The 16631-nt window shown below is 47.7% G+C and overlaps 1 protein-coding gene across 1 annotated transcript in view; it reads right to left on the bottom strand.

The window, feature by feature from the left end:
• LOC144785726 (testis-specific Y-encoded-like protein 4) overlaps positions 1-16631 on the bottom strand; it is a 194822-nt gene that overhangs the window by 54120 nt on the left and 124071 nt on the right. The window contains exon 6 of the mRNA XM_078664516.1: positions 5859-5977. Within this exon, the coding sequence (XP_078520642.1) occupies positions 5859-5977 (119 nt within the window). The remainder of the gene's footprint in view (positions 1-5858; positions 5978-16631) is intronic.

The raw sequence follows: 16631 nt of genomic DNA on the forward strand, positions 1-16631 counted from the left end.
CGCTGTCTCGACCCGGAGCCCCGGGGAGAAGGGGAACACACCGTCGTCATCCCTCTCGACGTCGTCGTCGATGCTATCGACGTCGACGGAGACCGGGACCGTTTGCTGGTCTTCCTGCCTCTGGGGAGCCCCCCAGAGGCCTCAGCAGAGGCAGAGGGAGCCTTCCCAGCCTGCCCAGACCCACCTGCAGTCGCCTCTCCTCTAGGCCTTGGAGCCTAATCTTCAGCCTTTCTCTCTGGGTCCTAGTAGAGAAGGTCTGGCAGATGTCACAATCCTCAGTGACATGTTCTTCAGGGAGGCAAAGGATGCAGACGTCGTGTGGGTCAGACTTGGCCTTCTTTCTTCCACATGCTGGGCATTTGTCGAACAAAGCAGGCATTTTAGATCCCCAAAAGCCTGAACAAACACACAGAAGTAAAAAGAAAGCACCAAGAATCAAATGAGAACACTTTTAGTCAAAAAAAATGAACAAAAAACTCCAATAAACCCTTGAACAAGGGAGAGCTCAATGCACAGGGTCCTGTAAGCAGGAGCCGGAAAAAAGAACTGAAAGTAAGTTGGACCTGCTATGCATTCTGGGATACTGGGAGAAAGTTCTGGAAGATTCTCTTAAAGGCACAGTATCCTATTTAAACCACATAATGGCAGCCTATGGGGCTTGTCTGTCCAGGCCTTCCTCTCTATCATTCTGAGGGGTTTTGCAGTAAAAGCAAGGGAAATCTGGACAGGCTTTGCTGTTGGTGGATTTTTGGTGGAATTTCTAGTTGAAGTACTGGACAGTGTAGCCTGTGATTATAGGCTGCATTATTTGTCTTTAAATTTTCTCTTAAGTGTCTTTGCAGTTCTGCAATTGTTTGACAACTTAAGAGATTATTTTTGATTGCCGGGGTTCTCGCACATGGGCAGGACTATTCACTAGATGACTATACACAGAAATCCCCTACTACAGAATTTGTCTCACCCACCTGTCTGATGTGATGTTTTCCCAGACAGGTAGGAACTGTGATAGGCGTCCCCCGACCGGTGTTATATGGTCTGGGGGGAGCTGTATGAAGTCACTGCTTTGGGGTTGGAGAGTTGCGGTTGTTGTTTCCGCGACCTCTACCCTTGTTGTTGTTACCTCTGTAACTACCTCTAGAATTACCTCTGGGTGATGTCGGTGTAAAAGAGGTTTGTTGCTGGCTTGTACCTGTATTTTTGGATCCTCCTCTATAGGTGGACCTACGAAAGGAACCTTTTTGGGTCGGCTGTTGCAATGCTCCCATTGATTTAGCCGTTTCCGTATCCTTTTTCATCTTTTCTAAGGCCTCATCTGTCCCTGTGCCGAAAAGTGTTTTCTCATCAAAAGGTTGGCTCACTAATGAAGTTTGCACCTCTTGTTTGAACCCTGAAACCCTGAGCCATGCAGGTCTCCTTAACATGATGCTTGTGTTTATGGATCTTGCTGCAGTGTCTGCCGCGTCTAGGGCGCACTTGATTGAAGTGTTAGTAATTAACTTCCCTTCCTGTATGAGTTGATCTGCCCTCTTTTGATGTTCTTTAGGGAGATGTGTGATGAGTTTCTCTAACTCATCATAATGCGCTCTGTCATACCTTGCAAGTAGTGCCTGTGTATTAGCTATGCGCCAGCTGTTTGCCGCTTGAGATGCTACTCTTGCCAGAGGCATCTATTAGCTTAGACTTTGTCAGGAGGTGGAGCTTCTCCTGTAGATAAAGAGTTTGCTCTTACGAGCGTTTGTGACCACTAGTGAGTCTAGAGGAATTTGTCCTTTGATGAATATTGGGTCTTTTGGAGCTGCCCTATATTTCTTATCAATTCTTGGGTTCAGTACCCAAGCCCTCACCGGGTCTTTGAATATCTCTGATGTATGATTGAGGAGGCCCTTAAGCATTGGTAGTGTTCCTGATGTTCTTTGTGCAGCAGGTAGTGTTTCTAATAGGAAATCCTCTATTTGAGGTTCTGCATGTAGTTCTACCTTGTGGTATTTTGCTGCTCTATTAATGAGTTGCGCAAAACCAGTATTATCATCAGGAGGTGAAGGTTTTGACGGATACAATTCAGGGTCGTTATCGTTATCTGACCCTACATTGTACTGTTCCCATGGGTCTGCCTCCTCTGGGATTGTGTCTTCATCATCCCCAGGATGTTCTCCCTCCCCTGTGTCACTTTCTACGTCTGTTGTAGGTGTAGATGGTCGTGTGGGAGGAATAGTTGGCCTATTGTGAGGAGTAGGAGAACAGGGTGTGTCTCTAGGTTGTGGAGAAGGGGGAGGAGTTGTATTTGTCCCCATTGTTCTCTTCTTCGGAGGAGTTTTGTCGTCCCATTGTTCATTTTTCCTCTTTTTAGGTAGTTCTGTGACTACCTTGCCAGTTTGTGGATCAATAAACAGTCTTTTGTTTAGGATCGGTTTTATATTCCTGTGTCGGTACCGCAGTTTTCGGGTCCGACAGGTGTTTTTTCTTCTGACTGTCCATTTGTATTTTCGGCACCGAGAATTTATTCGGATCCGATGTCTTCGGTGTCGAGGTTGTTTTCGACGTCGAAGCGTGTTTCGGTGTCGACATGGACTGTTTCGACTTCGAGCTTTCCTTGATATGGAGCTTCGGTGTCGATGTCGGGGTGGGTCGTTTATCGGAACCACCATGATGGGAGACCGAGTGTTTCGGTTTCGCTGCCGGGCCCGAAGGCGGGGCGTCAGAAACTTTTTTCGGTTGTCTGACCGGGCTCGAGGGCGGGTTCGACACCGTGCGGGGTCTGTTCTTTGGTAAAGGGACGTCGTCACTCACGGTTTGTTGGACGTCGATTTCCTCGACGTCGGACTCGTCCGCTTCTGACCCCGCCTCGTCGCCCTCTTCTTCCTCCTCTTCTGGGTGCTGGTCCTCGAACAGCTCCGGGATTGCTTGTGACTGCATTCTCGATACCTCGTGTCTTCGAGCTCGACTGTTTCTAATCGTCGATTTTGAGGAAAATGCTACACAGGCCTCACAGTCCCTGGATTCGTGTTCAGGGGACAAGCAGAGGTTGCACACCTCGTGTAGGTCCTTGTGTGGGAACTTAGCACCACACGTTGGACATTTTTTGAATGGAGTCCTTTCCATGGACTCCGGGCTGGACTACGTCGAGCTGGTCTTCTCGTAGTCGTCGTTCTTCGAAACGCGTCGAGATGGAATTGTAGTCATGTTCGATAACAATACCGTCGAATTGGAAAGGGTTACGCGCCGAATATAACTTTCTTTATCGAAGTCGATCCGGAGCGCTTCGATCCTCATCCGAACCCGATGGCGGAAAAAAACAATCTAAGGATGGAGCCGATGCCCATGCGCACTAACACCCAGAGGAGGAGTTATCGATGACGACAGACTTCTCTAGAAGAAAAACAAGTGCAATCATCCGAGCCCAACACCAGATGGCGATCTATTCATAAATGTACCATCTGCAGCCCATATGCCTCGAACTTACCATTTACACTTACCTGTAACAGGCATGGCTTAGTTCTAGAAAATAACAAAATAGTTTTCATACAAATAGGTCTGAGTACAGTCTGTGTGTGTGTGTGACATTTCTTCCCTGAGTGAGTGCAATCATGCTGAACTCTACCCTGTGATAAAGACTTGCTGCTCGCCCACACTACCACAAATGGAGAGGGAGGTGCGTTCTACTTTTACCTCTGCCTTCCTTTGAGGCTCCACTGGACTGTGCACAATATACCTTACTTTGGTATTGTATATATAGAGCCAGCTTCCTACAATGGAGGAGCTGGAAATTAACTTCCCTTCCTGAACTAATTCTTGCCACTTTTTATGCTCGTCTGGGAGAACTTAACTGAGTTACTCCATCTCATCCCAGTGAGCTCGGTCATACTTTGTCAACAGTGCCTGGGTATTTGCAATTTGCCAGTGATTGGAAGATTGTGCAGCAACTCCTTTGCCTAACGCATCTAGGAGTTTAGATTCTTTCAGGAGTGGTGCGTCTGTAGTTTGTGAATTTGCCCTTTTAAAGGCCACTTCAAATAACTAGGGAGTCTGGTGGAAGCTGGCCTCGAATACAAACTAGGTCAGATGGTGCAGCCTTATATTCTATATCTACTCTAGGGAGAATGATGAGCACGTGCAGGTTCCTTAAAAATATCAACTGTATGGCGCATCATGCATTTCAATACTGGAAGAGATTGAGATGTCCTATGTGTAGTGCACAATGTTTCCATCAAAAAAATCTTCCATAGATTCTTTATGCAGGGGAACCCCCATGGAATGCTACTGCCCTAGCTATAAGCTCCTGATATGACGAAGTATCGTCAGGAGGCAAGGGTTTGGCAGGATATAGGTCTGGGTCCCCTGGAGGGTCAATATAATCCTGCCAGGGTATGTATGGTGGTGCTCCATAAAGGTCCTCATCTCCAGCATCTGCGTTTTCCACACACAGAGGTGGAATGTTTAACGGATTGTGTGGTGAAGGAGGTACAGGGGCTGGAGGTTGTGGTATATGAGATTGAGTAGGAGGGATAGGGTACAGAGGACTGAGATCTTTGCCCTTTCCATAGGTTTTGGGAGAGTATTGTCCTGTTAGAAAGAGGCTCTTAGCAGGCACTGACAGTTTTTATGATAATGTGGGCAGTATATTGATCTGCTTTTGATCGAGCCTTTGCTAGAGCCTTTCCTACATAGTCTCTAAAATTGGCTCCGGGAGTAGATTTCGGTTTCAGTACCGAACCGGATTTCACTTTCAGAACCGGAGCGGTGGAAGCCGAAGGGGTGGTCTCAGCTCGGTGTAGAGCCAGAACGCTTAGTATATGCTTTTGGTGCCGAGCTGGAGGGCAGGGCAGGGCAGCTGAAGCAGATCCTGTGTGCCTACCATGGCCAGATGGCAGTGGTGGCCTTGAAGCCTTCTCTCTTATAGCAACCAAAGGTTTTGGCGTGGGCAAGTGAGGGATTTTACTCACAGCGCCTCGAACCGGCAGAAGATTCTGTGACTCCAAATCTAAGTCGGAGTCTGAATTTTGAACTCAAAAGGCCCCTTCGGCAGCTGAAGCTTCCAGATCTTCCTCTTCTGGTCCAATATCTTGCTGACCGAAGATATTGGGCGTTTGCTCAATGTTCTGTCTCTGCAGCTCTCTGCGTCTGCCAGACAGTCCTGCAAGGTCTTTTTGGATCGAAACTACTAACAGGCCTAAAAATCATCTTTGTGCTCTGGGGAGAAGCACAGATTGCAAACCTGATTAAGGTTGGTCCGCGGTCACTTGGAATGGCACAGAGGGCACAATCAAAACTGAGTCCATTCCATCAGCACAGTATCATTGATAGTCAAATTAATGTAAGGTAGCTTGGAAGGGCGAGGCCTAAAGGCCGCGATCAGATTGTTCTGACCACACACTTGAAAACAATACCTTCCAGGGTCGAGCTGATCACATACCGAGAGGATCCTGGAAATGGTCTCAAACCTTAGCTGTACTACACATCTGAACCAGAGGGTAGAAAGAAAACAAGCTAACAATGGAGTTGAGGCCCATGTACACTAATACCAAGAGGAGGAATCCCCTTACCTCGTGACTCGAAAGACTTCTCTGAAGAAAAATAACTTGCAAACATCCAGACCCAACGCTAGATGCCAGGATTTACATCCAACAATATAATTTACTTTTACAGTGCCACGTTTCAATATGGTTTAGCTTAAGGCACTATATTTATGGCATGATTGACTACTAGGTCTCAGCAAGCATTTCAAAGAAGCATGACAAATTAAGTTTTCCTATCGCTTCATGGGTGATCTGACCTTCTCTAAAGACAAATGTGGCCTTGTGTGCGCTCTACTGGAGATTACCCCTAAAGGACAATGGGATGCCAACGTGGACTGAGCTTACCTTCCAGGCGTTTATCTTCCTCATCGGTGATCTCCTGCACATCCTGCTCCACTTCCTCCACTTGTTCATCACAGTCGTCATCCACTATCAACACGCAATCATCACCATTCTCGGTTTCACTGAAAGAAAATCAACCCATGAGACAAAGTAGTAACATCAGATTAGAATCAGTAGCAGATAGTGATTTTAGAATGGAAGACCTAGAGAGGCAGTAACGTTTGCACCACCAGGTATAAAAACTTATTTTCTATAAACTCTTGGGGTGCTCAATAGCACAGGCAGACTACCACCACGCATAAAACTGCTCAAGCGTTAAAGCAGACTTGGCAGTACCCATACTACATCCAGACTTCATACCCTCCTTCTGCTAATACAAAGGTATTCCACATGCCATCTCATCCATACATTCTACATCATGGGATCTTTCATGATGGTCAAACGTCAGAAAACATTTTGCTCCATAAACAAAAACAAAATCAGAAATCTAACCAGATTAGTTAAAAGAAATAAAACATGGAATGCAACGTCAGGAGTGGCCCATGTACGGTAGTACTCTGCGTGTGCGAGAGGGGTGCTGGGGTCTGTGGTATGCAATTCGGATGCCCTTCATTTAGCACGCCACAAGACGGAGGATAAGGACAGCTTTCCCCGTGTACTTGACATACTGCCTGTGTTTTGTGCGGCTGGAGGGTGAGGACTCGTACTGAAGTAAAGAGGATGGAGAGTGTGCTCCCTTTTGAACTAGCATGAGGGTCCTGGCAGCACATGACTTATGAAAGGTTCTTCCCAAGAGTTGCAATTTGGTTGACAAAGGTGAGTGGTGGGACTGTAGTTTGTTACTCAGTGTGAGGATGTTTCTAGGTAGGACCTGACCTTCTGTACATCTCAGATTCAATATACTCAAACCACCTCGCCCCAGATCATGCAGGAGAGCAAAGAACGCAGCAGCGCCATTCCTTAAAAACATGGAAGTAGGTTGGACGGGTGGAGGAAATGGATGTAAACCTTCCCCGCCAACAACAGACTGTGAGAAAGTGCCCTTTTTCTTGCATGGTTCTTTGCTGAATTGCTGATGTTCTTTGACGAGTGTGCCCTGGGCTCCTGCCAATCAGGTAACCAGGGCTTGTGTTCCTGCCCTTAAACTGCATTGAAGCCTAAACCCATTTGGCATCTCCGGCCACAGGTCAGCCCCTGGTAAATGGTACCATAGGTACACAGGGCACTGTGACCAGAGAAGCCCCGTAAGGACTGCAGCACTTATTGTGCCACCCTCAGGGGCCCTGTACCCTGACACCCACACACTGCCTTTGCGGGCTGCGTGTCTTGGGGCAGAACAAAGTGAAGGGTCGACATGGCACAAATCCCTGTGTTCCATGTCTACAAACCATTGCCCTGGCATACATCAGTCACCCCTATAGCTGAGTGCCCTATGCCAGTGGTGAGGGTACAGGTGCACAAGCCCTGTACCCCTGCGGTACCCAGGGCCATTCCTGGGCACTGTAAGTGCACTGCTGTCATTACGAGTATATGGTGCGGACTCTAGAAAAAAAGAAAGGAGATGGGTTTAGCACGCATCAATGGTGGCAGCAATCCAAATAATAATAAGGACAAAGAGCAATCTTATGATCCTAAAAACCCCAAAGGGATTGTGCCTAAATTTGAGGAAGGTGATGACATCCCCAAGTGGTTCACAGCCTTTGACAGTTTTTAGGGCATGTTGAAGGTGAAGAAACCACTCTGGGGGGCACTCCCGTGGGAACGGTTCTCTGGTAACTGCCGAGACAGGATTCTGATCCTCTCTGGGTCAGATGCAGGGTCCTATGATCTCATGAAGGAGACGGAGGGATTTGGACTCACCAATGAGGAGTATAGAATTAGGTTCAGGGGGGCTCACAATACCCAAAACCAGTACTGGATTGATTTTGTAGACTACTCAGTAAAGACACTGGATGGTTGGTTAACTGGACACCGTGAATGACTTTACTGGACTTCACAATTTGTTTCTGAAGGAACATTAAGTAATTGCACAAATTAAAAGTTACATCAGCATTTGTGAGACCTAGGTCTAATGTCTCCGCAAGAATTGGAAAAGGAAGGCAGACCACTGGGTCTAAACTAGGGTGACTAAGACAACCCCTGGGGGAGGGAGGGTGGGGACCAAAAGACCGGGGTTACAAAACCTCCAGAGGGAAGGTGGTGAGAATCCCCAAGATAAAAAGTCTGAGTCTTCCAAAGGGCCCCAAAAACCTGCACAGGGGGGTGGGTCCGAAACTACTCCCTATACTCAGACCTATAAGGGGAAGAGCTTTGATCCTGCAAAGGCATGGTGTAACAACTGTAAGAAGTTGGGACACTATGGTGAGAGACACTGGTTCCCCCTGAGAAATATTTGATTGGGCATACTTACCAAGTCACTAAAGCAGACTGTTACCACTAATCATACATATATGTGGAGCTATTTATGTGATTTACATATATAATTTTATATTATTTACGGGGCCCCCGAACGTGGGCGGGAATATTCAGTGCTTATGACTTCGATGAGGAAACCCCTGGAAGAGAACTAGGATTACAAGTAAGTAACTTATCCTTCCCTCTGGGGTGTCCAAGTCCTCTCCCTGAGGAGACGGGTCCTGATCCTTTTGCTGTACAGACGCTTGTCCCCCAGTCTTATTTCCTTTTCTCTTGGTAGGTTGGCCATACTTTCAGGCTCCAACACAATTTTTTCACCCTGCCTTTTGCTCTGTGCTCTTGTTTTTACACGCACCAATTCAGGGATATCCAGCATTGTTACATGGGTGTTTAGTTCAACCTCCGCCGAGGCTGAGGTTTACAGGTCATTGCCAAGCAGACTTGGACCTATCTAGATACAATTTCAAAACTCTTTTCAGGTCCAAAGAATGCAAAGCCCTCTCAGCTGGAGTAGAGGGATTAGGGAAGAAGGTGGGCAGAGAGATGGTCTGATTTACATGAAAATCTGACACCACCTTGGGTAGAAAAGACGGATGTGTCCTCAGTACTACTCTATTCAAGTGGAACACAGTATAGGGTTCCTTGGAGCAGAGAGCCTGAATTTCGCTCACCCTACGAGCTGACGTGATTGCTACCAAAAAAGCAGCTTTCCAGGAAACATGCTGTAAAGTAGCTTTATGAATGGGCTCAAAAGGAGGACCCATTATTTTTGACAGAACCAGGTTCAGGTCCCAGGGCGGAGAAGGAGGACGCACTGTAGGGTACACTTTTTTTTAACCCCTGCAGGAAGTCCTTTACAGCTGGCAAAAAGAAGGTTGTGAAGGTGATCGCCTACAAGCGGTTAAAGCAGCTAAATGCACCTTAATGGAATTAAACTGTAAACCTGCTTTCGCCAGATATAACAAATAAGGAAGGGCGACTTCTTCCTGACCCTTAATAGGATGATGACCATTTTGCATGCACCACAGATAGAAGCGCTTCCATTTACAGGCATAAGAATGTCTTGTGGAAGGTCGTCTGGCTTCCTTCAGGATCGACATGCAGTCCTGTGGCAATATTAGATGGCCGTATTGTATGACCTCAGGAGCCATGCTGTCAAGCTCAGTGACTGAAGGTTGTATTGATGAATCCTCCCGTTCATTTTGGATAACGGGTCTGATCTGCATGGCAGCCTCTTGTGAGGAGTCACTGATACATGGAGCAGGTCCTAAGTACCACCATTGCCTCGGCCAGTCGGGGGCAATGAGGTGAGGATCATCGTTGTGGACAAGTGGGTCAGCTTGCTCACCACCTTCGGGATCAACGGAAGGGGTGAAAAGGCGTGCACAAATTCCCCTGACCAGTCCATCAAAAGGACATTCCCTCTCGTTCCTGGACGGTAAAACCTTGAGGCGAAGTCTCGGCATTTGGTGTTTTCGTTGACGGCGAACAGACTTAAGGTGGGACGACCCCAAGCCTGAAAGATGCCTTCGAGTACCTCGTCATTGAGAACCAAGTCTTCTCGGTCTTCGAAATGCCAACTCCGCGTGTCCGCCCTCACATTCTATTTTCCTGGGAGGTGGACCGCTGCGACTGACAATTTGCGAGCCAGCAACCAATGCCAGATGCGCTGGGCTTCCAGTGACAGAGTCCGTGAGCGCGTTCCCCTCCTGCTTGTTTAAGTAGTACATCGTGATGGTGTCAGTTTGTACTAATATTGATGTTTCTCGAATCGAGGGAAGGAACTCTTTGAGAGCCAGATGGACTGCTCTCAACTCTAGCATGTTGATGTGGTATGTACATTTCTTGGGGGACCACAGACCTTGCACCTGGAGATGACCCATGTGTGCCCCCCAGCCTTGTAGAGAAGCATCGGTGATCAAGGTCTGAGCCGGAGGAGGTTGATGGAACAGAATTTCCACCTGCATCCACGGAATGGAGGCTCCAGCTGTTTGACAGAGTAATCTGGTCGTCCCAGCGAGCTGACTGTTGGTCCCACTTGTCCTCCAGATCCTGCAGAAGAGGACGCATTCGAAGCCTGGCACTCGGGGCTAGAAAGATGCATGAAGCCATCGATCCTAGCAGGGAGGCAATTCTTCGCACTTTCTGAACCTTGTGGCGGAGTACCAGCTGACACTTGAGTTATAGAACACGGTCTCTCCCGCGAAGGAAACGTTTTCCTACCTCGGAGACTAGAGGAGCTCCTAGGAAGTGAATCTTCTGGGTGGGCTGAGAGACTGATTTGCTGAAGTTTACATGCAACCCCAACCGGTGACCGAGCCGGATGCAGGTCTGGAACTGAATCCTTACATTGTCTGGGGAAGGACCTTTCAGTAGCCAATCATCCAGATATGGGTACACGGAGACTCCCCTGCGGCGTAGAGAGGCCGCTACTACTGCGACACTTCGTGAATACCCGGGGAGCTGACTTCAACCCAAACGGCAGGACCTTGAATTGGTAGTGAGAGGTCCCCACCTGGAACCGCAGGAATCGCCTGTGTATGTGGTGTACGGAACATGGAAGTAGGCATCTTGTAGGTCCATCGAACATATTCAATCTCCCCTTCTGAGCTTCGGATATATTTGAAGCGCCAACATGCGAAACTTTTCATTTTTGATATGCAGGTTGAGCGTTCTTAAGTCCAGAATGGGCCTGTATTCTGCCTTTTGGCCCTTTTTTCTGACCAGGAAATATCGGGAGTACACTCCTTTCCCCCTTTGAGCGATTGGAACCCTCTCGATGGCGGACTTTGAGAAGTAGCGCTACTTCCTTTCTCAAAAGGATGAGTTAATGATTTAAGGTTGGCCTTGGAGGAACGGGTGAAGGCAGGTGTTGGAAACGAAGACAGTACCCATTCTGAAGTGCAGTCAACACCCATCGGTCTTGTGTAATGCTTTGCCACTCTGACATATGATGCGCGATGCTTCCCCCCGACTGGAGTAGTCAACGGCGCTGGGGGAAGGAAGGACTCATTGCTTTGGCTGGGACTTATTGGAATTGTTGCCCTGGCGTTGATTTCCACCTCCTCTGGAATTACGCTTGCCTCTGAATTGTGACTTCTGTTGCCCTTGTTGGTCCTGACCTTTCTGCCAGTGAGGGGTTTGAACCCTGTTTGGAAGAGCCCTTATTGTAGGAGCGGTACTTCCTCCGAAATTCTTTCTTCTCAAGCCCTACGGCTTTAAGAGTGTCCAACTCTGACTTCATGCGTTGCATTTCCTCATCAGTACTTGGCCCAAACAGTGATGTTCCCGAAAAGGGCAGGTTCAAGATTCTAGCATGAGCCTCCGGTTTTAAGGCCGTCAGGCGGCGCAACCACAATTACCTTCTTGCCGTTGCTCCATGCGCATAGCCATGCGCTGCAAGGGTAGCTCCATCCGCAGTGGCGCTTAGGATTTGATTGGAGACCTGGCTGCCCTCCAAGAGAATCTCCTCTAAATCTTTTTGGTCCTCTTGTGGGAGTTTCTCAATAAACCTTTGCAGAGAATCCCACAGGTATCTATCATAACGACCCAGAAGGGCTTCCGCATTAGAGACTTTGAGAAAGGAGGCTGAGGTGTTGCAGACTCTTCTTCCCCATGAATCTCGTAATTTGCTTTCCTTATCCGGAGGCACTGTGGATGAGGAAGCTACAGCACTGGATTTTTTCGCCCTCGAACGTCGATGCTGTGACGTCGACGGGGGGGGGGGGGGATGGGTGGGGGTCTACTCTACATCGAGCGCCGCTGACTGAACGACGACAGAGGCTGCTTCGACGTCAACCGTCGATGGTGTGACGTCGGAGACCTTTTCGAAGTCGATCGCAAGTAACTAGGCGACGACGGAGGTTGCCTCGACGTCGAGCGTCGCTGGCCAGACGCCGACGGATCGTCGATGACCAGGCGTCGACGGAGGAAGCTGCGACGTCAAAGATTAGTGATGCTTCGACGCCGGCTGTCTCGACGTCGGGCTCCTATGCTCAAATGGAGACCTCGCTCTCGACGCTGCACGTCCTGCAGAGGGCAGCGGAGGTACCTTGTCTCGACACTGAAGTCTTCTTCGAAGGAAGGAGACTCATCTTCGTCGACTGCCTCTTCGACGCCGATGCCGGAGAACAAGTCGGGACTTCTCTCGACGTCGATCGCGTCCTGCGCCTCTTCTGCCTCTTAGGAGACCTACCGCTCTCAGAGAGACAATAAATTAGAATTCTCTCTCTATCTTTGAGAGTTCTCCTGGATAAAGTTTTGCAGTGTTCACAAGTGCCTGCAGAATGAGTCTCAGGGAGGCAGAGGATACACACAGGATGTGTATCAGTCTTGGCCTTCTTCCCACAGGAAGGGCAGTTGTCAAAAAGAGAAGGCATTTTTGACAGAAAAATTCCTTTAAGATTAAAAAAGGCAGCACTAACACTATGCCCAAAAGACGTCGAGTGAAAGTAAAATTTGTAGAAATTCTCAAGTATTTTTTGACAGAAAGTCAAAAAGAAAGGGAGTTGTTGAACCAGGGTCCTGACTGAAGGAGCCGGAAAGAACTGACCTAACTGTCACCCCTGAGGCATGATGGGAAGCCAGGGGTCATGGCTGCCTTAAAGGCACGGTGCCAGTTTTTGTTGAAAATGGTTTCATTTTCTATGCTATAGCTGTTCAATGCAGCCTGTGGCTAACAATGTCTATTAGCAATTTTCAGGATTTATGAGTATGCTTGCTCATTAAAACACAAAGTTCAAGGGCTATTTGACCTAATGTGTTTTTTGTTTTCTTGCTAATTACAGTGTATGTACGAGTATTTACATTGTTTAGCCTCTATTTTGGGGCTGCATTGGTGTGAGAAAAAATGATATATGTGCATACATATATGTGGAGCTATTTATATGTGATTTACATATATAATTGTATATTATTTCCAGGGTCCCCGCACGTGGGTGGGAATATTCAGTGCTTATGACTGATGAGGATCCCCTGGAAGAGAACTGGGCCTATGGAGCTTGAGCCTTACCAGGTTGGACTCCTGGGCCCAGGGGGACCAACTAGGGAAGAAAACAAGTTACTTACCTGTAACTACGGTTATCCAGTATTGGTATCTTTCATAGATTCACATGCCTGAATCATTCCCAGTCGTCGAGGCGGGAGTCCCACGGTATAAACATATACAAAAGCAGTGCCTAAAAAATTTCTTGTAGTAGGCTGGAAAAGCCTAAAGGCCTAACTAGGCCTCAAAACTTAGCAGCCTATCTACATCATTATGTAAAAAGACCTGAAATAGTAGCCTCAGCCAATCAGCTGTCCTCACCCTCTAGAACCTTCCCAGTTCTCCTCAGATTTTCCCAGCACAAGTGAGAATGAGTATCCATAAAACAGAACTGCCGTGCCAGGGAGGAGGGAGGGTGCATGTGAATCTATGAAAGATACCAATACTGGATAACCGTAGTTTACAGGTAAGTAACTTGTTTTCTTATCCAGTATTGGGGTATCTTTCATAGATTCACATGCCTGAATCAGAGTAGCAAGCAGTGACATGTCTGTCGTTAGAGGAAGGTGGGAGCCAAAAATAAGCCATATATACCCCCACACAACCAAGAAGGTAATAGAGCACAAACTTGTTAATATAACATATGCATCAAAACCTTCATAAGTACATTATACATAGGACAGCATTAGAAATGCTTTACATGATAATGAAAACATATGCTTAAACAGTCAAATGAAGAATAAAAGACTATAAAAAGTCTAACCTTAGTGAAGAAGATGCCGCAGCACCGCATCTCCAACTGCTGTATCATCATGAACTGCCGACTGCAGACAGTAATGCTTGGTGAAAGTGTGCACACTTTTCCACGTAGCAGCTCGGCAAATGTTCTCCAGCGTCACTCCAGCGAAAAGGGCCGTTGACGCTGACATTGTTCTGGTGGAATGCGCTTTGACCTTTCTTGTTAAAGGTTTGTTGGCTTTGTCATGACAGAAGATAATTGTAGAAGACAACCATCTAGCTATAGTTGCTTTCGTGACAGCTTGACCCAAGGTGGCCTGACCATAGGCAACAAAAAGTTGATTGGATTTGCGGATGTCCTTTGTTTTGTGAAGATAAAACTTCCGGCACCGTTTCACGTCCAGAGAATGTAAAACCTTCTTCGCCGGAGTTTTAGGTTCCGGGAAAAAGGTTTTGAGCTTGACCGGTTGATTGATGTGGAATTGAGTTGGTACTTTTGGGATGAATCTTGGGTTGGTCCTAACCGTAACAAAGTCTTTAGAGAATTGCAAGAAAGGCTGTGCAATAGTGAAGGCCTGCATCTCACTGACTCTGCGGGCTGAAGTGAGAGCCAGTAAGATAGCCACTTTCCAAGTTAGAAACTTTAGCCCCGCCTTGTGAATAGGTTCAAAAGGCCTTTTCAGAAGTTGAGAGAGAACAATATTAAGATCCCACTCAGGAGGAGGACGACGAACTGGTGGAAAAGCTCGGAATAACCCCTTAAGGAATTGTTTGATCAAAGATGATGAACATAAGGATGGTTTGTTGGCACTCTTCCTGAACCTGGAGATCGCCGCCAGATGCACCTTAATGGACGAAAAGACTAGTGCAGCCCTAGCTAAAGACAATAGATAAGGAAGGATGGCTTCAGAAGGAGCTTGAAGTGGATGAACATTATTTTCTCCACACCATGAACAGAATAGTTTCCACTTAAAACGATAGGTCTTGATGGTACTTTGAGCACGGGCTTGTGATAAGATCGCCCTGCAGTCCGAGGAGATGTTAAGATCCTTGAACTCTAGGAAGTCAGGAGCCAAGCGTGCAAGTGCAGGGATTGAGGATCCGGATGTTGGATCTGGCCTCCCTCTCGTGTTAACATTGACACTGTCGGTTTGAGACGAAGTGGAGGCTGCTGAGAGCAGAAGGAGCTCCTGAAACCGAAACTGCCGTGGCCAACGGGGAGCAATGAGGATGAGAGTGCAATGTTCCCTCTTCATCTTTTGCAGTACTTTCGGAATGAGTGGAATCGGAGGATAAGCGTACGCAAATATCCCGGACCATCTCATCAAAAGGGCATTTCCCTTTGACCCCTGTTGAGGAAACCTGCTGGCATAAAACAGGCATTTGCTGTTCTGCTGCGTGGTGAACAAGTCCAGCATTGGTGTTCCCCATGTTTGAAAGATCCTCTCTACTGGATGTTTGAGCTCCCATTCATGACAGCCAGTGAAAGCTCTGCTGAGGTTGTCTGCTAGAGAGTTTGACGCCTTGCACATGTTCTGCCCTGAGGGATATGCCGTGGCGTAGGGCCCATTCCCACATCTCCTGAGGCTCCAGCGACAGGGTGAGAGATTTTGTTCCTCCCTGTTTGTTGATATAGTACATGCTGGTGGTAATGTCCGTACGCACCAGCACGGATGAATTCGCAATCCTTGGAAGGAAGGCTTGCAGGGACAGAAAAATGGCCCTCAGTTCTAGGCTGTTGATGTGTTTCTGCCGGTACTGACGAGACCATCGTCCCTGGATCTGAAGGTCCTGAAGGTGACCGCCCCAACCTTCCATGGAAGCGTCCGTAGTTAGGGTGAACTCTGGAATGTCTTGGAGAAAAGTGAGGCCTGGTGACAAATTGTGCGCCTTCGACCACCAAAGGGCTTGCTTCATTTTGGTAGTTACTTTGATGCGGTCGTCGAACGATCCGTCGACTTGCCTCCACTGGCGAAGTAATTCCTCCTGTAACGGTCTCATTCTGAGTCTCGCCATAGGGATGAGGCTGATTGCAGAGGAGCACATCCCTAGAAGGGAAGCAAATGTCTGAACTGAAAGTGACCTTCTTGCAAATATTTGTTTTGCTAGTTTTAACAGTTTGTTCTGCCGCTCCAAGAACGCCTTGCACTGGCATGTGTTCAAGACCGCTCCCAGAAAGGTCAACTCCTAACGAGGTTGAAGCTGAGATTTGTTCGAATTGAGGGTCAAGCCCAGATTCGAGAAGAGGGAGAGGGAACTCCTAACCGCTTCCATTGTGGAGTTTCTCGATGGTCCTTTTAACAGCCAGTCGTCGAGGTATGGGAAAACTTGCATTCCCTGGGACCTCAGCATTGCTGCCACTGGGGCTAAACATTTGGTGAAGATTCTGGGGGCCGATTTGAGGCCAAATGGAAGCACTTTGAACTGAAAGTGGACGCCAGCCACTTGAAATCTTAGGTATTTGCGGTGTTTTGGGTGAATAGGGAGGTGGAAGTAGGCGTCTTGCAGATCGAAAGAAGCCATGAAGTCCCCTTTGTTGAGAAAATTCAGAATGTCCGTCAACGTTACCATGCGAAAACTGTTTCTTTAGATATTTGTTGAGTTTGCGCAGATCCAGTATTGGACGCCACTTCCGAATT

Source organism: Lissotriton helveticus, chromosome 10, assembly GCF_964261635.1.
Source record: "Lissotriton helveticus chromosome 10, aLisHel1.1, whole genome shotgun sequence".
Taxonomy (NCBI): domain Eukaryota; kingdom Metazoa; phylum Chordata; class Amphibia; order Caudata; family Salamandridae; genus Lissotriton; species Lissotriton helveticus.